Source organism: Pavona decussata, unplaced genomic scaffold, assembly GCF_977016875.1.
Source record: "Pavona decussata unplaced genomic scaffold, jaPavDecu1.1 SCAFFOLD_217, whole genome shotgun sequence".
NCBI lineage: Eukaryota > Metazoa > Cnidaria > Anthozoa > Scleractinia > Agariciidae > Pavona > Pavona decussata.
In genome coordinates this window covers 1042320-1062702 of record NW_028145622.1, presented here as the reverse complement: position 1 = coordinate 1062702, position 20383 = coordinate 1042320, and the positions used below count along the sequence as shown (strand labels likewise).

The window sequence follows — 20383 nt, the reverse complement described above, 5'->3', positions numbered from 1 at the left end:
TTTTATATTTCTAATGATATTTCTCACGGTAACCATACGAAAAAGGTAAATTGTCAGGCTTTCCGTTTCACATTTTCGTCGTGATTTTTTTTTATATAAATTTTTGTTATTTTGCATTTTAATTGACATCTTGACAATATTTACAAATTTCATGGTTACCAAGATCTTTAATTACATTTCCACCTCGGTTGTCATGAAAAATTAAACAGACCATTTTTTTGTTGTTATACCCGCAACGTTTTAAAATTCAATTTTGAAGTAATTTTGCAATTTTTGTAGTTTCCACAAGGGCCTATCCCGACCCTTATCAAAGTTTCTTTCGATATCGCCACGTTAACTCTTGGAGATACCTCAAAATAGTTTTATTTCGTTGCGACAGAAAACGGGGCGTTAATTTTAGATATTTAATGTTCAATGAGAAGACGTTAGACTAAATGTAGTAAGCATGGCTGCCTTGAGCTTCTATGTTGCTCTTTCTCATCGTGCTACAAATTATCATTTATCCTAAAGGTAAACGTACTTTGCTATTTACAGTTGAAACTTGATTATCTTGCTCTCTGATGCTGTGCCTTTCCCACATTGGCAATTAGTTACCTGCACATGTTTTTTTTTAGAAATCTCGACTCGGTACTACATATCAAGAATTCAGTAACTCGGAGTAAGAATCTGGAAAATCGAGGAGTCCAGATAATCGATTTTCTCTTTACGAAAACTATTTTAAACTGACATGGTGGTCTATCAAGTTAGGGTTGATTTTGTGTCTAAGTAAGGCCAGCAGCTAGCTGGTACCTACCAACATTACACACCTAACTAAAGCTTGGAGAGCCTAGTATTGGAGAAACTTTTAGCGTCATCTACAGTCTCATAAATCTTAATTCGTCGCGCCACTTGTGATCGTAATTTCACCGCTTTGAAAATCTAAAACAAACGGAGCTCAGGCATAAAAAGAATTCAGTTTTTGCAGAATCAATTTCTAATTAAACATTGTAATTGAAACTTTCTGAGCCCTTTCAATTCTTATTTAATTTCTAGAACTCCTAGTTCGTTTAAAATAAATACCTAGAAACCATGTTTCAATTAGTCACCACGAAACACTACTTAAATGTAGCTTAAATCTAGGGAATTAATTTTTTTTCTTGTTTTTATTGGTGATTTTTTTCTTTTTTCTTTATTTTTTTTTGTGTGTTTCTGCCTCTTTTTTTTTTTTACTATTCCTATCCTCAAGTGGTTACGATTTCTAAAATAAATGTCTTCGAAATCAAGAAATAAATCTAATAGTTCCTTACTATCGGGCATCTGAGTAATATACCGGTAGTGCCAGCAAAAAAAAAAGCTTATAACGTAATTACAACCTTTTTTTTTAGCTGGACACTTATTGTCTTGCAATTTTTTTTAGATAACAATTTCTCTTTCTCTACCAGTTTGCTTACAATGTTCTATGTAAGCAGCAAAGAAGAAATAAAAAGACTAAAGCATAAGACTCAATCTAAATTATTGCTTTTCAGAACAAACTTTTCTTTGCAAAAAATGCTAACACAATTTAGTCAGGTAAATGATTTGGAATTTTATAGAGTCTACTGTATTCTTTATCTAAACACAATTCTAATAAAATTCTCTCCACTATTTAAACAGTCAAAATCATACGATACTCAAAATTAACAAGCAATTTACAGTCTCTTGAACGAGTTTCTTTTCATTACGATTTCTTTATCGTGTAAGCCGTCACAAATGGTCCCGTGGTCTTGTTATCACAGATCTGCGTTCAGCAGCTATAAAGCAAAACAACAGAAAGGCAAATTTGAGTAACAACAACAATTGTACAATACTATTTAGAAGGCTAAAAAGTTAATATATTTTTAAGTTTTTATTCTGGTAAATAGTATTATAAATCACAAATAAATATTATGGACAACAACAAATGTCTGAAGTAACTATGCACGAAAGTGTTGTAGCGCCCGAGTATTCTTTCTTATTTCTTGATTTTTATTTATTTATTTTTTTTTTGACCTCTGTAAAGGAATAACATAGTTCCCCAAAACAACTTCTACACCTTTACAACATATAACGGGGAAGGGATCGCTCATCTGTTATTTCAAAAGTTAAAGGAGATCAGCTGCAAATAACTTTAATGGGAGCTAGTGAATACTTTTATTTCAAACGTTGATCAATCTACTTACAGAGGAGCTCAGCTACTCTTGTCCGCTTAATTCTAGTGTGACGTCATCGCCAATGAGTACGAACGGAGCCCAGTAATCCACGTCACTAAACTTGTCAGATGCTCTCATGGATTTCATGGCTTGGTTCAGAGCTGCACTTGCACTTTCGCCTTTCATTAAGTGCTGGTAGAATATTTTCATGAACTCCATAGTAGCCTCGTCATCAATCGCCCACAATGACACCAGAACAGACCGAGCACCAGCACCCAAAAACGCCCGTGCGATGCCAACCACACCCTCAGCCTTAATCTCCCCGCGAGCACTATGACAACAACTCAGCACAACCAACCTTGCTCGCATGTGAACATTCAGTACATCTTTCATTGTTAAAAGGAAGTCTTCCTCGGCAGGATCTTGTGATACTGGTGAAGGATTTGGTGCTAAGAGAATTTCTTCTGTTTCCATCCGCCCATGTGCTGCAATGTGCACCAAAGCAACCGAGGAGAGTTGTTTCAATACTTCATTTTTCGTTGCATGCTCTCCAATTAACGGCGTAGTGTGAAGTATTCGCCCAATCGTCTGCGCTTCTTCTCGTGCGAATGGCAGTTGCGGAAACTTCGTCCCCTCAAAAGTGACGTCCTCTAGCCAAGGGTCACCCACGATCAGCGCCCCACTCTTAATGTGGTAACCAGCGGGACAATCTGCGATCAATTTCAAACTCGTCAGCGATGGAATTACGCGTATCCTAAAAGATTCGCAGAAGTACTTGGAATCTGAGTCCATGAATGCAGCGAAAGGAGCCAAACACAATGGACCCTCGGGAACGAATATTACTTCATTGTCAAGCAACAAATCTTGTATAGGACTCACGATGGTCTCATATAATAAACCTAAGGCACCATTACGGTGACTGAAGGATTGATTTTGCTTCTTCCCGGGAGGGGATCTCGCATCTGAAAGATTTTCACCTTTGGCCAAGTCCAGTGAACGATCCTCACATTCGACAAAAGCTTTTCCACGAATTTTCTTCAGTCTGGTGTCCAAGAAATCCTCGGCATCAACTTGGCCATCGGGGATCCGTTTTTCTCTTAGCTGTACATCCTTTCCACTCTGTAAAACCCAAAAAACTACTGCTTGGTTCTTGAGCGCAATGAAAACTGTATTGGAAGGGAGATAACTGTAAATGTCAGTTATAGTTTTTATTTCTGTGCAAGATTCGGCTCGCGTGTTTTTGGATGCATACTTGAACTCCATGAGATCATTCAGAGCCTGTGCACGTCCCTGCTCAGCCGATAAGAGTGCCTCCATACCCTTGCCTTGAGCTAAAAACGAATGCCATAAATTAAAATATGCGTTTTGGTACAAATGGCGCAGACTCACCTTCCAGTCATCATTAAACGCAAGATCGCGCCTTACATCATTCAACGTCTTTATACTGTTTATATGACATTCTACAGCTCGGCATAAAGAACCAATTGAGCTAAAGGCAGCTCCAAGGTTATTAAACGCTTCGCCAATTAAGACTTTGTCTCCCACTTTTTTTGCGATTTTTAGGCAAAGTTCTTGGTAGTGAATGGCTTTTTGGAAATCTCTGAGTTCATTATAATCGTTGCCTAGATTACCATACGCCGCCCCTTCACTTGACACGTCTCCCACTTTTCTTGCAATTTCTAGGCAAAGGTCATGATAGTGAATGGCTTTTTTAAAATCTCCGAGTCTACCATAATCGTTGCCTAGATTAAGATACGCCGTTCCTTCAGTTGTGTCGTCTCCCACTTTTCTTGCAATTTCTAGGCTACGTTCATTGTAGTGAATGGCTTTTTGGAAATCTCCAAGTCCCTGATAATCGCTTCCTAGATTACCATACGACTTTCCTTCACTTGACACATCTCCCACCTTTCTTGCAATTTCTAGGCCACGTTCATTGTAGTGAATGCCTTTTTGGAAATCTCCGAGTTCACCATAATCGCTGCCTAGATTACCATACGCCGCCCCTTCAGTTTTGACGTCTCCCACTTTTCTTGCGATTTCTAGGCAACGTTCATGGTAGTGAATGGCTTTTTGGAAATCTCCGAGTCCATGATAATCGCTGCCTAGATTACCATACGCCGCCCCTTCAGTTGTGACGTCTCCCACTTTTCTTGCAATTTCTAGGCTACGTTCATTGTAGTGAATGGCTTTTTGGAAATCTCCGAGTCCATGATAATCGCTGCCTAGATTACCATACGCCGCCCCTTCATTTGACACGTCTCCCACTTTTCTTGCAATTTCTAAGCAAAGGTTTTGGTAGTGTATGGCTTTTTTGAAATCTCCGAGTTCACCATAATCGTTGCCTAGATTACCATACGCCGCCCCTTCAGTTTTGACGTCTCCCACTTTTCTTGCGATTTCTAGGCAACGTTCATGGTAGTGAATGGCTTTTTGGAAATCCCCAAGTCCCTGATAATCGCTTCCTAGATTACCATACGACTTTACTTCACTTGACACATCTCCCACTTTTCTTGCAATTTCTAGGCTACGTTCATTGTAGTGAATGGCTTTTTTGAAATCTCCGAGTTCACCATAATCGATGCCTAGATTACCATACGCCGCCCCTTCAGTTTTGACGTCTCCCACTTTTCTTGCGATTTCTAGGCAACGTTCATGGTAGGGAATGGCTTTTTGGAAATCTCCAAGTCCCTGATAATCGCTTCCTAGATTACCATACGACTTTCCTTCACTTGACACATCTCCCACTTTTCTTGCGATTTCTGGGCAACGTTCATGGTAGTGTATGGCTTTTTTGAAATCCCCATGACTGTGATAAACGTTCCCAAGATGACAACAAATCTTCACTTCTTGTAATTTGTCTCCCGTTTCCTTTGCAATTTTAAGTTCACGTTCATAGTATTGCAGTGTTGCTCGGAGATTTTCGGGGATGTTATTACCAGAGTTCCAACTTTTTCTACAGCTTTCGTTTGCATCTCTGCCTTTTTGCTGTCAAATGTAAACATAACTGTTTTTGGAAACAATTTGATTCCACTAGTGGAATGAAATGGAATCGGAAAAGTTGCTTGCTGATCATGTGTTTTAAACTTCCTGTTAAAATAGGCGCATACACACACTTTCCTTTAGTGCTTAGAAAAAGAAAGGTTATAAGACGACGATTACAACTACGTGTGGCAGTGGCGGTGTAAGTTAATGAAAAAAACAAAAAGAAAAAAAAACAACACTGACCAATAAACAATTATTGAAGGAGGTTGAGCAATTTATCGTGATTTTTTAGTGGCGACCAGATCAATTGTTTGCCGAATCTGAAGACTGAGGCAAATAATCGATCCGCGAGACACTGACAAATCACGATATTTTGCGATAACCGAGTTCGATAATTGTTTGATCATTCGATCGCCGTGTTTTTTTGTTTTTGTTTTCGTTGTTGTTGTTGTTGTTGTTGTTGTTGTTTTTGGTGTAAAGCTTGCCATTCTTTTTTCTGGCTTCAGCGTAAAGTTTTCCTAGAACAGTTGTCAATTTGTCTTTCGATGATACGAGTGACTCTTAGTTTATTTATCTTTTTTTGTGATACTCTCTAAAGACGTTAAGGGCAACTTTTGTTGCTTTTTTAGCATTCTTACTGTTTTTTTGATCAACTAAAGATGTCAAATCACTCTAAGACATCTCAGGGAAGCGATCTGCCATTTTCATACAAGAGCGTGGTTTCAATAACGCATGAGAAAGAATACTTTTTGCAGCAAAACACTGTTGGACAGTACTGCGCATGAGCAGACCAATAATTGTAGGCAGTTATTTGCATTTCACGTGGTTTGCTCTCGGACAATGAAAAGGAAGAAAAAATGCATCGAAATGTTTTTTAATTATATTCTTGGCGGCTTAGTTAAATTATTGCGACTTCGGACAAAAAGACGTTAAACAACAACAAAAAAGAAATCTTAGGTGTTCATTAAGCCGGTCAATTTGAAGATTTAATATAACTGACTGTGTTTTTTATTTCTTATAGAGTTTGTTAGTTCTTGTTAAATTCATGTTTAAAGGTGTGCTTAATTTAAGCCTCGACATAAACCCTCGCGGTGATTCTCTCGGATGAACCAAAACTCCTTTGAAACTCGTAAAAGGTAAAGCGTCCGATCAAGCGGATTGTGGTTTTGGTATTTGTACGTGAAAGTCCTGCAATACATAAAAAGAAGCCAAATCTATTTTTCAAGTCTGACCGACCAGAACGTTCTTAGGGAGACTTTTTCTTAACTCATGCAAGACTCCTTCAAAGGTGTATTGGCATCGCTGCCTTTCGTTATAGACGTAAATACAAAAAGGATGGTGATATTTAGCAGTGCAATACAATTACCACACACTCCATTTCAAATGGCGCTGGTATCTCCAGACTTTAAGAAAAAATACTAAACAACCAAATTCTGTACGCATTGTTGATAACACACTTTACAACTGAAAGACACAAACTCCTCATTTTCCTATTCTGCCGTTTGCCTCGTACTTATAAGTATTGCTAGTTTTATTGAGTTAAAAAACGCCGAAAGATCCAGCAGTTAGAAATTTCGATCACCCGATCATTTTCAATAGATTGTGAACATCGTTTTCAACTTTGTCTGGATGCTGAACATATTTGACTGTATAGGATACATTCAGTAAGTCAATCAAAACTTCGCAATTCAACATGTTTCTATACTGATTTTAAATTGAGTATCAAAAGTAATTTCGCGTTTGCTTCACTGCCTTCTTTAAATGGTTGGCAAATTCCGCCCCCTTTTATTCAACCAGTGGAAGCTAAACCAAACGACCAAACGTAGCTTGCTTGCATGTGTTTTCCCGCGTTCGTTGTTGGTTACATGTTTTTGCTTCGAATTCTGATTGGTCCATTGTGCCGTTGTGATTAGTCACAGTAATTGCTTTCGTTTTGGTTTTAATAGAATCAATTCACTCAACTGTTCCATAAGCGTTGCTAATTAAATTTGTTTTTTAAATTAATAACCAATGATCAATGGATAAAACTTAAATTGTTGTTGTTTGCGTTTCTGACAGATCCTTCGCTGCCTTTTCCCCAGTACCTTGTAAGTCGTTTTGCTCGCTCACCGACCTGCTCCTTAATTCCAACAACTTCTTATTGTTGTCGTCAATCTTACATTAGTCAAGATTTCCTAAACGTGAAAAACAAGTGCTATAAAGGATTTAAAAAACCCTTACAGCGAATAGTGAGTGGTCATTATCTATAGATTAAACTATTTCCTAATATTATATTGTCTGGCACTGACTTACATAATGTCATTTAAGAGGCTCAGTGTGCCAAGCTACGTTTCCACCTAACTCATCCCGCAAGACTAAAACTTGAAAGACCTAAAGAGAGGTTCAAAAGAATGTTTTAAAAGGCTGCGATCTGATAAAATGGTTTTAAAATTAAGAGAGTCACTTGTAAATGTCAAATTATCAATGTCCTCGCTGTCAGTATTTGGATCCCTCTTGGCGTACCACTTCCCCAAATAAAGTAAACGATATAGTAAATGACGTCACAATCCACTTATTCCTGTTAAATAAGTTGATCCTTGCCAGTAGTCAAGTTTCTGCTGTTGCCTGTTCCTGTGTTCATAATGAAACTGGGGATAAGTTTTTTTTTTTTTTTTTTTTTAATTTAATCAGAAATTGGAATCCATCAAAAGAAAGATCACATTAAAATTGGTCAGTTTATGTGATCTCTCTGGCGATTGGGTTCATTTTTTCAATGACGCAATTTGAGCAATTTTAAACTAGAGCCCAGTCCCTTTATGACCTACTGAACGGGATATTCCAAAGTTAATTTGAAAAGGATACTGCTAATCGCTCATCACACCACGTGACGGCTTTTTCAAACTGATTCAGCTGAACACAGGCATTTGTTCCTAATAACACAAAATTAAAATAGTTTAGTATTTAAGTTCACTAATGTTAGATCAGTATCCTGCCTCCAAGAATTAGTTATAAAATAAGATAAGTACTTTGGAAAAACTATCCCTTCTTTGTGATATACATACAAAATCACACATGAAAAAGTTGGTTGCCTTCCCAAATATGGCCAATCAACAGACTTAACAAATCAGCGAACATAACCTGTTATAGTTTCATTAATGCTCGTCTAATTGAGATTTTACTGAAGGTTTTAATTCTTCCAGACTGGATGACTTGTTACAACGATTTGAGTTATAATTACACTGTAGTAACAGACGTTAAAGCCTACCATATGATCACCATTTCCTTTTGTGACCCTCACCTATAACAATGGCTTTGACATAAGACGGTTGTAAGTTCGTAGCAGTCTTTGCATCACTTAGTGAATCATGGAAGTTACCTGTGTGAAAATTAATGAAAATAAATAAGTGTTGTTGATGAACAAACGATAAAGCACTCTCATTTTTTGTTAAAAGATGGTTAACTTGCCAAAACTGTGGAAACCTCAAAACTCCTCACCCAGATTAAAATGTGCCGTTGCTCTGTTGCCGTACAGTTTGGCCTTCAGTTCTTCATCCTTGCAGTTCACTTTGATTCCTTTGGTGTAAAGCAATATGGCATTGCTGAAATCTTTCTTTCTGAATTTATCATTGCCCTCATTCTTGAAGAGCTCTGCTGTTGCTAAAATGAGGGAAAGTAAAAAGCATCTTGCATTTGTTTTTCCAGAAGATAGGCTGACAACATGGCAAACCCACACCCCACCCTACCCCACACACTTATTAAAGCAAATCATGAACACTCCCTAAGAACTATTTCGTCTTAGACCTTCATCTTTCCAATAAAACTGGCAACAAGTTATATGGACCATAAGTTATCATTAATAAAACTCGGCCTCACCTCTTATAGTAGTTTCATCATCAGTATTCAGTGTTTTCTCAGTAGCAGCTGTGACGTCAGATTTATTGGCATTGTCCTCTCCGCCTACATCTTGTAGCTTGTTCTGTTCATTGACAGAACGGCTCCTTAATTTTAACAACGTTTTGTTGTTTTTGTCAATCTTACACAAGTCAAGTCTAGTATAAGAACATACTTGTAAAAATATCAATAGTTGGTAAATGCGGAAAACTAGGCAAAAGATCATATTGGTGGGATGTCTGAATTTCTTGTCCATTCAATTTTCCTACTTTACTCTTCTTGAATTTTTAAATTTAAAGTAACTGTTTCTCTTAAAAGAATAATTGTAATGTTGCTGTCTCTCTTTTAAGAGGAACAGCTACATTACAATTATCATAACAGATCAAGGAAATCATTTGTTCTAATTAATTTGGTCTAAGATGGTGCCCAAAAGCAGGAATGAAGGAAAGTAATAAAGTTTGAAGTTGATCAATATTTTCATTGTATCATGTGTAATAAAGGATACTGCTAATCCTTTTTCACACCACGTGATGGCTTCCTCAAACTGATTCAGCTGAGCACAGGCACTTGCTCCTAACAAAAAGCAAAATATTGTCAGTTCGGCATTATACTTGGTATGTACCTCCACGAATCAGTTCTGAGATGACGATAAGTAATGTAGCAAAACTTTCTTCTTCTTGATCGATGACAAACACGCAAAAACTGGCTGCCGCAAAAATCTCTGCAATCAACAGACTTTACAAATATTTTAACTGATTATAGTTTCATCATTACTTGTCTTATTGCTGTTAAATAATAACTTTAGATGTTTTGGTTAAACACCTTTTTAAAAATCCGGAGGAGTTCTAGGTCTTCCTTCTTCCTTCTGATTGCCTCTGGTGACATTTCCTCAAGGTTAGATGAGAAGTTACAATGTTTAAATTTACATTTAGCATGAGCAATAGACGTTTTCAAAATACGGAAAGGATATTGTCTTCGCTAGAATCACAATGTAAATTACTCATAGTTTCGCTTAAGTGATTCTTTACCTCTAACAATCGCTTTGATATAAGACGGCTGTAAGTCCGTGGCAGTCTTTGCATCACTAAGTGAATCATGGAAATTACCTGCGCGAAAATCAGTGAAAAGAAATATATGGTGTTGTTGAGCGGATGATTAACGTTAATTTATGAAAATACACAAACTTGACAACGTTGTGAAAACCTAAAAATTTCTCACCCAAAACAAAATGTGCTGTTGCTCTGTTGCTGTAAAGTTTGGACTTCAGTTCTTCATCCTTGCAATTTACTTTGATTCCTTTGGTGTAAAGCTATATGGCATTGCTGAAATCTTTCTTTCTGAATTCATCATTGCCCTCATCCTTGAAGAGCTCTGCTTTTGCTAAAATGAAGGAAATTAAAAGGCATCTTGCATTTAGTTCTGAATAAAGTTTCAAAAAAAGCCTTCATTAGAAGCTGCATCGAGAGTTTTTCCAGCAAAGGTGCTACTATGGCAGTTTCGATGATATCTACTCAATTATACGATTTCGTCGTATCGTAGGTCATTTAAAGGAAGGTTCTGAAGTACTTTTCTTTCTTGTCGGGCAATCTTATTGGCTCTCTTGGGGGCTTTTTTTGGTTACTGGGGCCAGACTTCCGAAGCCCTTACAAACTAGGTTTTATTGCCAACATGAATAACAGCCCAGGGATTTGAGGGGGTCATAATGTTTTCAAACCAGACAGACTGACGATATGCCGACTCCCCACCCCCCCCCCCCCCTTAACAGAATCTCGTAATATCATGAATACTCCTTAAGGTGATTCCACCGAATTGCATTGCGCATCCTTGCTGCGCATAATTTTTCGCGTCATTTAGCGCGCGCACGCACAACATTACGGGATTTCCTTGAGGTTAAGCTCGGCAGGAAAATAAATGGTCCTTTTCTTCTAAACGAGCACGGTGACCCCCATTTTTTAATGCATTAATTTAAATGTCATACGGTTGACCACTATATATAGCGATTTAAAGAAAAGTTTAATACTCTACTTTGAAATATTTTTGTTTTAATGCTTCAAAAAGCACGTATTGAGGTAGTGCTGCTTACGTGCACACGCAGCAAGATCTTTAATTTCTTTCATAATCTTTATTCCAGTTCAATTAAAATAGTTCGTTGTGTAAGATTAAAGTAAATTTTGTTGAACTGCTTCGATATTTTAATGCAAGAAATTAATTTTTCTAGAAATGATAGTTCCCTTTTCTGATTACTAGCGTTCCTAATATAAACCTCGTGGGTCATCTATTTACTATAATAGCCATCCAGGTTGCACAAAAACGAGCACGGTGACCCCCATTTTTTATTTCATTTTTGTAATGCTCATAACATAGCCATGAACTGGAACAAGTCTTAGACAATTTTAAATACTCCTTCTTTTTCAGCGGAATCTTCTTAAGACCTTTTTCGTCTAGCCTTAAACCAGCAACACACCTGGCGATTTTATAGGCTAATCTCGGCGAGTTTGATCGCCAGCAAAAATCGCTTGGCGATTGATACGGACACACATGGCGATTTTTTTTCGCCGATCGGGGCCTTGTGGAAGTTTTGAAAACTCATGTAATAAAATCGCCCAACCTGTTGGTTGGGTTTTACTGGCGATTCGCAGCGATAAACGTAGAAAATGGCGGGAATAGGAACACTTGGCGAATGCCGGCGAAATTAATCGCCGATATCTGACATGCCAGGTATCGGCGATTTTATACGCCGATCGCGGCGATCGACGAAAATCGCAATCGCTGCACCGGGCATTCGCCAATCGCAGCGATCGACGTACAAAAACGCCAGGTGTGTCGCCGGCTTTAGACTCTCAGCTTCCCAATAAATCTGTCTTAAGCTATTTGACCATAAGTGATCATTAATATCAATACTAAATCTCCTTACCTCTTAAAGTAGTTTCATCGTCATTGTCCAGTGTTTTCTCAGTTACTGTAGCAGTTGTGACGTCAGATTCATTTGCATTGTCCTCTCCGCCTGCATCTTGCAGCTTGTTCTGTTCATTGACAGAACGGTTCCTTAAGTCCAACAAAGTCTGGTTGTTCCAATATCAAAATTTCATATGCATGTGGTATCTTTACTTCTTGTCCGTTTGTTTGCTTGGTTTTCTCTTCGAGAATTTAAGAGAAACAGAAACATTGAAATATTCATGAAAAAACAAAGGAATCATTTGTCCTGATCAGTATTGCATAAGATGGCACCTAAAATCAGGAATGAACGAAAATAATAAAGTTTTAATTTGATCAGTAGTTTACGTGGTAGCATCTGTAATAAAGGATACGGCTAATCCTTTATCACACCACGTGATGGCTTCCTCAAACTGATTCAGCTGAACACAGGCACTTGCTCCTCATAAAAAAGAATAATGTTAGTTCGGTATTATTTTCCCTTAAAAATAGGGTGGCTCGTATAATATTACTGACCGACACCCAAGCAAAGCCACCTTCGGTGTGTAATTACGAGTATGCTTAGCCACAATTGACTTCAAAGTACTTCTTTGAAGTCAAAATACTAACATTTTGCATATAACATCTATACTGAAGCGGTATATTAAACTTTATGATGCATAACTTAATCGAGCATAAGTGCAAAGTAAAGGGCTGTTTACATGGAGGGAGGAATATCCTAACACTAGGAAGATCCTAGAGAGCGGACCATTCAGTTTACATGCAAAAAGTTGTTAGGAACTTCCTAGCAGAGATAGGGAGATCCTAACACTAGGAATATCCTAGCTCCATGTAAACTACCTTCGCTCGGAAGATCCTAGTCCTAGGGACAAAAAAGAACAAATATGGCGGTAGCCGAGCGTTCAGCTGCAAACGGCCGACCATTTTTCTTCTTTTCCTTCTCCACTTGGTAACCACTCCGACCGAAATTTCTGCATGTAAACCAAACGAAAAGTTGATCCGCCTTCTAGGATCTTTCTTGTGCTAGGATCTTCCTCCCTCTATGTAAACAGCTCCTTAATTTTCAGCGCATGTAACATTAAGTCGTGTTTAAGATTTCAATTTTGTCACATCAGAATCTACTAGCTACCGCCGCCTCGGCAAATCGAGATATAATTTTTTTTTAGAAATCTTGCCTCTCACAATCGTTTTCACCAATGATGGCTGTAAGTCAGTAGCAACCTTAGCATCATTCAGCGAATCATTATAATTTCCTGAAGAAGAAAAGAGAGGAGAGGTAATACATAAATGAGGTTTCAATACAAAGTGCTCTTTAAATTTGCGGCATTTAAATATCTTAGTTAGGCAAAGCCTAAACAATTAAAAAGGTCTAACCTAAACAAAAATAGGCCTCCGCCCTGTTGCTGTACAGTTCGGCCTTTAGTTCTTCATCCTTACAATTCACTTGAATTCCTTTTGTGTAGAAGAGAATTGCGTTGGTGAAATCTTCCTGACTGTATCTCTCATTACCTTCAGTGTTATAAACCTCCGCTATGGCTAAAAGAAAGCAAATGAGAAGTGTTATTCATCGCCAAAAATGTGGGATAGGGAAGCGAGTTGTGGTGAGGAAGGCTTGCAAGAAGAATAGTGAAAGTGTTAAATCGTTGTAATTTTGTGGAAATAAATAAGGTATGGGGAGGGAGAGTGGGGCTTATTCCCCTCTCCGATAAAAATGAGGAGTCTGGTACTAGCAGGGAGTTGTGGGATCCTTTAAAGCAAAATTGGGAATCCTTTAAAAAAAGGCAGTTGTAGACAATTAATGCAGAAAATAGCAAGGCGGATTTCACGGTCAGGGAAATATATTTCTCTAATATTTCGAAAGGCATGGCTTTTCTTCTTCTTCTTCAGGGTGTTTTAAAACTGACTCTGTGGCAAGAGACGTTGGGAATTAAAACAGTGACTTGCAACGAAACGCTGTTTAACATAGGAGATTAAACAAGAGTTAAGCAAAGGAGATGTCGAAAAAATCCTTTGTTGGTCGGTACAATGTCTATTCCTAATTGCTTTAGCCGAACGAAACCACAATCCATCACTCGTAGCAATCTACCTATAGGTCTTTGAGTGTGGAATAGTCAGATTAGAGTGTCACTCTGTAATTGCTGGTCGGGTAGAGACTTAAGACACGTAAAGGAAAGGAAGTTTTTAGATAATCGCTTTAGCTAGAAAAGTTTGCGCAAATACTATGATTTTTTTTTTCATATAGCATATTGCTTTTTAAAATGGAGTTTTTATAACCAAGTGGACTCACCGCAAAGCAAAAAGAACAATCGGCATTCATATTAAAAAATTCATTTAGTTTAAATGACAAATACTAATATAAAAACCCATCGTTTCGGCAATAATTCTTGCCTTTTTCAGGGGAAGGATTATGTTCAATACTGAGGTCGCTCTTTACAGTCTTCTGAAAAAGGAAGTAACATATTTCTTACCTCTTAAGGTGACGTCATCAAAATTCAGCGTTTTCTCACCAGCTGGTGTGTCGTCACTTTCACTTGCAGCTTTGGTTGAACTTCTCGCCATAAATGCTGCAAGTAGTGTCTTCCTCAAAATGCTATGAAATGAAGTTTTGCTCGTTCGTTTAGTTTGTAAGTTACTGTTGTTGCATTAAAAGAGTTTAAAATATAATGGTCTGTATGAACAAAAGACCAGTAAGTTCTAGGGGCGAAGAAAAGGACCAAGATGGACGTTTTCGGGAAATAATGACGCAATGTAACGTCATGTGAAGTCAGCAATTTTTCACCCTACTTTACTCTTAATACTCTCGGAGTTGTTAATTGTGGGGGGAATCCGCCCTCCCCTCCCCCCCCCCCCCCCCCCTTCCCCTTCACCTAGGCTGGCTCATTCGGCTAAAATAGGAATACAGTGAAATAAATTAATACCTACCTCAGAAGCCCAGGGTATGATTTACATCACGTGACTTCTTAAGGTGGCTAGCTACAGGAGAAAATTTCATTCGTCCACATTAGTTACTCCATTTATTGTTTTTTCAAGAACAAACGGTTATGTTTCAAAGAGGCATAACATTCAACTAACTTCATAGACAAGAATCTTACTGACTAGACTTAAGGAACAGAAGTCAATCATTAAAAATCCTATCAGGACTCGGGGTGCTAAGGAGAGGTCTGTGCTCGCATATATTTTACTGGGATTTCACACTCACTACTTAGATAAAGGATGCATTTTCTGACACAGAAAATATTTTTCGTCATCCTTAAATGACGTCCCATCTAAACGTTTTATGTTTCTCCCATGATAACCGACGAAAAAATTTCGAAACGCTTACCAAAGATTACAAAACGAGAAAAAGAATTGCTGGTTTCAGTCACGCAATATGACAATTCCTACAAAATTAGAAATAGCAAAAGACAAAATCATAGTTAAAGGTCAATTGAACGCTTTTTACTTTTTTTTCATACAGACACTGAGTATTTTTAAGGTAATTATGAACTAAATGGCTTTCACTGAAGAGGAAACTAGGTTTCCGTAGCGGTCCGCGTATCTTTAAATAACTTTACTTGAGGCCATGTATTTCTCAGCCAACGCCAGAAGTTTTGGTTTTTGTTTTTCATGTTGTTTGGTCTTTGGTTATACGTATAGAGGTCCGTATACTTGCGTTCAGGGTGGAAATCGCAAGCCTATAATCCTACGTTGGGATTCCTCGCACGCAAGGAACGTGTATGCCCGTTTTCTTATACGTTTGAGTGGCGTCACGTCAGTTTGTGGAATTCTTACGTTCGGCAAAAAAAAACTTTAATGCAAGCTTCATCAATCGGAAGTCCATATTAGTTTCTCCCTATTTAATTCACGAGGTAAAAATTTCCTTAGTCAACCAAATGACAGCAAGGAATTTTTTTTAACAAAATTTTGTTACGAATTATGCTTGTGTGAACAGTTTCTAACTCTGGCACAAAAGAGCATTCAGTTTAATAGCCTGCGTAGCTGGTGTAATATTTAGCGAGGAAGAGGGGGAGGGGGTGCGAGGAAAAATAAGTGGACAAAAGAGGGACAGTCCCCCATTTTTTATCTCTCACCCTCTCCCTCCCTGATTAGGCAAGCTACACAGCTATTAGCTCAGATAACAAAATTAGCACAATTTGGTGAGATATTCATCCTCTGTCCGTCTAAACGCTTTGTTGTTATCTTTCTCCTCGATCTGTTAGTTTACTTAAGTTATACAGCCCTCAGTGTTCAGTAGTGATTGGCTTCGACGTATTTCACGCTGAAAAGGGAGCTTCAAAAACAAAAGATAAATAAAAAAAAATAATAAAAGCAACTATATCTTTATTCACAGAAACCGAAATAAATTATTACCTTATAGGATGTCAATGAATTAATTAACTGCAAACACTGCACGAATTATGCAGGACGGAGAAGAAAACTTAGGGTTGACTGGTTCTTCTCTAAAGTGTTGAATTACACTCAAACGTTTTCTTGTTTTGAAACAGTATGAATTGCCGAAACAAGATAATCATTGTGTTTGCCACGACAAACTTATCCTTGAAAAGTAGAAATTCAAAAGCGTGGTAATGACTACATTTTCATTCCAAGAAACTGAAGTATTTATTAGGAGTTATTTTCTGAGATGAAGCCAACATTGAAACTTCAAAAAAAAAAAGGCGCCGAAATATTTACCGCATTTTACGACGTCATAGGTGAAAATGTACTTTTTATTAATAATGCGATTCCTGAAAACTCAGCGCATAGCCCAAGCTGTATCTGGTGTAGTAAAAGGCAGAGCGATTCATGGCACGGAATTCCTAAAGACTCATTGTAAAAAATCCTACATATTCAAGCTGTTTGCCTGTCTTCTTTTAAACTCACCGCTGGTGCAGTATTCTATGAATTGGGATTTCGTTTTCCTCAAACTGTAGAATTAGCATGAATCTTTTGCATGCGAGTTTCTCGGTACGGTAGAGTTCAATTTACAGTTCATGCACATGAATTAGCTTTTAGACAAATGAACGACAGCAATGTTTCTTTTTCAAACTTTCAACCCAGAAAACAAAATTCAACGAATTTCCATTTGCGCACAGTTTTAGATAAAATAGCTGTAATGAGCATATTTAGTAAGATTTCCATCTTCAGTCGCAATCAGAGAAGAAAAATGTCAAGTTTGTCTAGCCGCGTTTTGCTGCCTTTCTAGCTTAATCTGTAACGTGTGAAGTACGCCAGACAATCGACCGATACAATAGTTTTATAGTTATACTTCGCGGAAACTTCAAGTGTCTTTACAAGGTATTTCGGACGATGAATTCTATGTGACTTGCTTCGAAGCATGTTAATTTTTTTTTCCGAGAAACAGTTCAACCACAAGATAAATAATTCCGACGCTTGAAGTCGATTGTTTCGGTTTCTTGCATGCAAATTGAAAGTCCCTGGTAACATTTCATGAAAAAAATCTAATTTTTCTTGAAAATATTCTCCGCTCGTGCAAATGCCCTTTACGATATATATTATTTTATTTAAAACTGCCATGCTTTTTCAGAGATTTGATTGGCTTAACTGCCATGGTATATGAGCCATTATACCATACCAGAGAAATAGCGACCATTAAATTGTCATAAAGAAGAAATTAGCAAGATCATATCTAGCAATTTTTCTTGAGTGTTTTCAAAAAACAATTATTCCACTTGCGCTTGTTGGATATCAAATGATTACAGCTATATATAGCCAACTCGGCGCTTAAAGAGTCTCGTTGGCTATCTATCATCTCATATCCAACTCACGATCGTGGAATAATTGAGAAAAAAAATCTCCCAACTTTTGGTGTAACAAATGCATGGGGAATATTGTGTTTAGCTAATTTACAAAATACTTTACACGCTTTTATCGAGCTTCATCTCCATTCGGTGACCAGTCAGCCAAAAGAGAAACGCAAGACTACAGAAAACAACCGACCGCTAAAAAGATACTAATCGAGTTTGTCTAACTGGGTTGTTCATATCCCTTCGTTAAAAACAAAAACTGTTAAATTACGTGAACCCTTTAGTTCACACACAAAACATGATTTTAAAGTTTAAACTTGATTTTAAAGTTGTCCTTACCTCAAACCTTTTGTATCTTGATACTGTTCACTTACGTTTGATGAGTTTTCAGTGATTTGTTTCGACGAATCTCACATTGAAAAGTAAACCTCAAAATCACGGAACTCTATCTTCACTCCAAGAAACCAAAATTTGTTTGTCGAATGTTGCGACGTCATACGTTGAAAATACACTTTGACAAGATTAATATGGAGCAGAAATGGAAACTGGAAATATTCCATTGCTATCCATGTTAAGAGTTTTCGCTTAGGCTATTTAGAGAATTTATCAATTATACTTCATTTATTAACTCGTTGCATGGGAAAATGAAACAGAAACATAACTGGTTCTAAAAAATAATGTTAAACAAAATCAAACAATGGTGTTGAATTTTTATTAGCTCCAGCTGAAAAACAATGACATTTTACACGGGTATTATTATTATTATTATTATTATTATTATTATTATTATTATTATTATCATTATCATTATTTTTATTATTATTATTATTATTATTATTATTATTATTATTATTATTATTAATACTGGGTGGGGTGAGGGCTGCGCTGAAATGGCAATCTCTCTGCACTCGTCACATCAATCACAGTCATGAAGGATTTTCGCACGCAATGAACTCTCAGGTCTCACAGTTCGGCTTTGAAAACTAAAATTTAAACGACACTAGTTTACAGTTACCTTCAGAAATTTTTAAGTAATGATGTTCGAGCTTTCTTCCCGACCGAACGTCTAAAAAGCGTGTTTTACTGACTGTGAAATCTCAACCCTGGATGAAGCTTTAGGCGCTCTAAATGTTTCAATAAAACGTTCTTTGACTTATAAAACCTGAGAGAATCAGCGGCAGATTCAAGTTCAAGATGGGAGAAACAAGTGATGGGAAAAATCACAGTTGAAAGCGAAAAAGCGACGACGTCCGATGATTCTTGCGTGCAGTTACTTGCTGATACTCCATTTGTCCGGCAAAACAAACATCCACGAATATTTTTGTCCTTGAATATTACTTTGTTAGTCGTACTGGCTAAAATCAGGGGTCTTGAAAGCAAAATATCTTTACCCGTAATGGGTACTTTTGGCTATTTCAGTGGACTTTTTAACAAATTTTCAATGAGGTATAGTGAGTTTACTGACGATATATACAGGAATGTCCTGCAGCGAGGTAATAAACAGAACATCTCTGCTCTGCTCAAAAGCCCTACCCAGCCTTGCTCGGTCTTCCTCCTCCCCCCTTAGGGACGTAGAGGAACCCCTTTCCTTCCCACTCCCCGGGATGGGATGCTAGTTCGTCTCAATTCTCCAAAGTTTCCATCACATTATTGCAAATCTCTGCAAATTTTCTAGTTAAAGAAAATAACTTTTCAAATCATTGGCTCGCTAAGTGTTTCCTATCATAAAGTGATTGGATAATATTAAACCTGCCATCCTCAAAAAGGTTGCTACTTTGTCGCATTTTTTTTATATTTCTACAACAGCTCACATGTTAAATTTATACTCCATGGATGCGAAACACGCAATGTGAAGCAAGTTCTCTTGTCAAAGAAAAATGACACCCAAGCCATTTGGCTACAGAATCTTTCTGAGATCTGCATTCCCACTGCTTCGTTGTTTCACAGAAAGTTAAGCAACGTTGCTTCAAAGAAGAAAGGTTTTATTTCTTGGCGACATGTGTTAACATTTACAATCTAAAAACATACCGTCTTAACCAGGGGGTTATCCAGTGACGTAAGAATTATTGTTGTTTTGCTTATCTTATTTTGAAGTAATGTGACAGTTAGAGTGATATGACATTTAGAATCCGGCTACACACAAAAAAAAATTATTATTAACCCTTCAACCCCTTATATCAGAGAACAAATTCTCCTGCCTTGTCCCCATACTTTTCTTTTAAACGTACTGAGGAGAAGTCATTAGCTATCAAGAAAATTCACCTGGGGTGATCAAATCCTTAATTCTTATGTCCTCAGGGGTTAAGTAAGCATTGATATTACAAGGAGAACTTTGATGCTGATCACCTTTACTTGTAAGTGCACTTATAAATAATCGCGCGATGAACACTGAATCACCACCCTAAATTAAGCATTAAAATAATTATATTATGTAGTTTTTACAACGTAATCTGTACGTAAGAAACATTGTTACCTAAGGTGCCGTTTACGTGAAGAGAGGAAGATCCTTGAAGGCGGATCACCCTACCGCCATATGTTTTCTGTATTCAGTTTCCATGCAAAAGGTTGTACTTGGTCCCACCGCTAGGATCTTTATAGCAATGGGATTTTCCTAGCTGAGAGATAGGAAGAACATGGCACCAGGTAAACTACCCTCGCTCCGAAGATCCTAGTACTAGAGACTAAAAACAAACATGGCGGCGACCA

The 20383-nt window shown here is 37.5% G+C and overlaps 2 protein-coding genes across 12 annotated transcripts in view; both read right to left on the bottom strand.

Annotated features, from left to right (window-relative positions):
* Window positions 1–18091, bottom strand: part of LOC146459734 (uncharacterized) — a 159204-nt gene extending 141113 nt beyond the window's left edge. For 4 of the 5 annotated variants that reach the window (XM_085089049.1, XM_085089054.1, XM_085089056.1 and 1 more), the window contains exon 1: window positions 18043–18091. The gene's annotated coding sequence lies outside the window, so the exon portion shown is untranslated. Of the gene's footprint in view, window positions 1–18016 lie in introns of all 5 variants that reach the window. The other variant, XM_085089060.1, reaches the window with a different exon arrangement.
* The window catches only part of LOC146459731 (uncharacterized), a 174935-nt gene that overhangs the window by 112718 nt on the left and 41834 nt on the right, over window positions 1–20383 (bottom strand). For 3 of the 7 annotated variants that reach the window (XM_085089046.1, XM_085089045.1, XM_085089042.1), the window contains exons 14-17: window positions 9505–9572; window positions 8982–9141; window positions 8604–8765; window positions 8407–8484 (exon numbers count right to left, since the gene is read on the bottom strand). The exons of 2 other annotated variants lie outside the window; for them this stretch is intronic. In XM_085089046.1, coding sequence (XP_084945172.1) covers window positions 8407–8484; window positions 8604–8765; window positions 8982–9141; window positions 9505–9572 — 468 coding nt within the window. Of the gene's footprint in view, window positions 1–1577; window positions 1770–2177; window positions 5133–8406; window positions 8485–8603; window positions 8766–8981; window positions 9142–9504; window positions 9573–20383 lie in introns of those variants that run through there. 2 more of the 7 variants (XM_085089047.1, XM_085089048.1) reach the window with 2 other exon arrangements.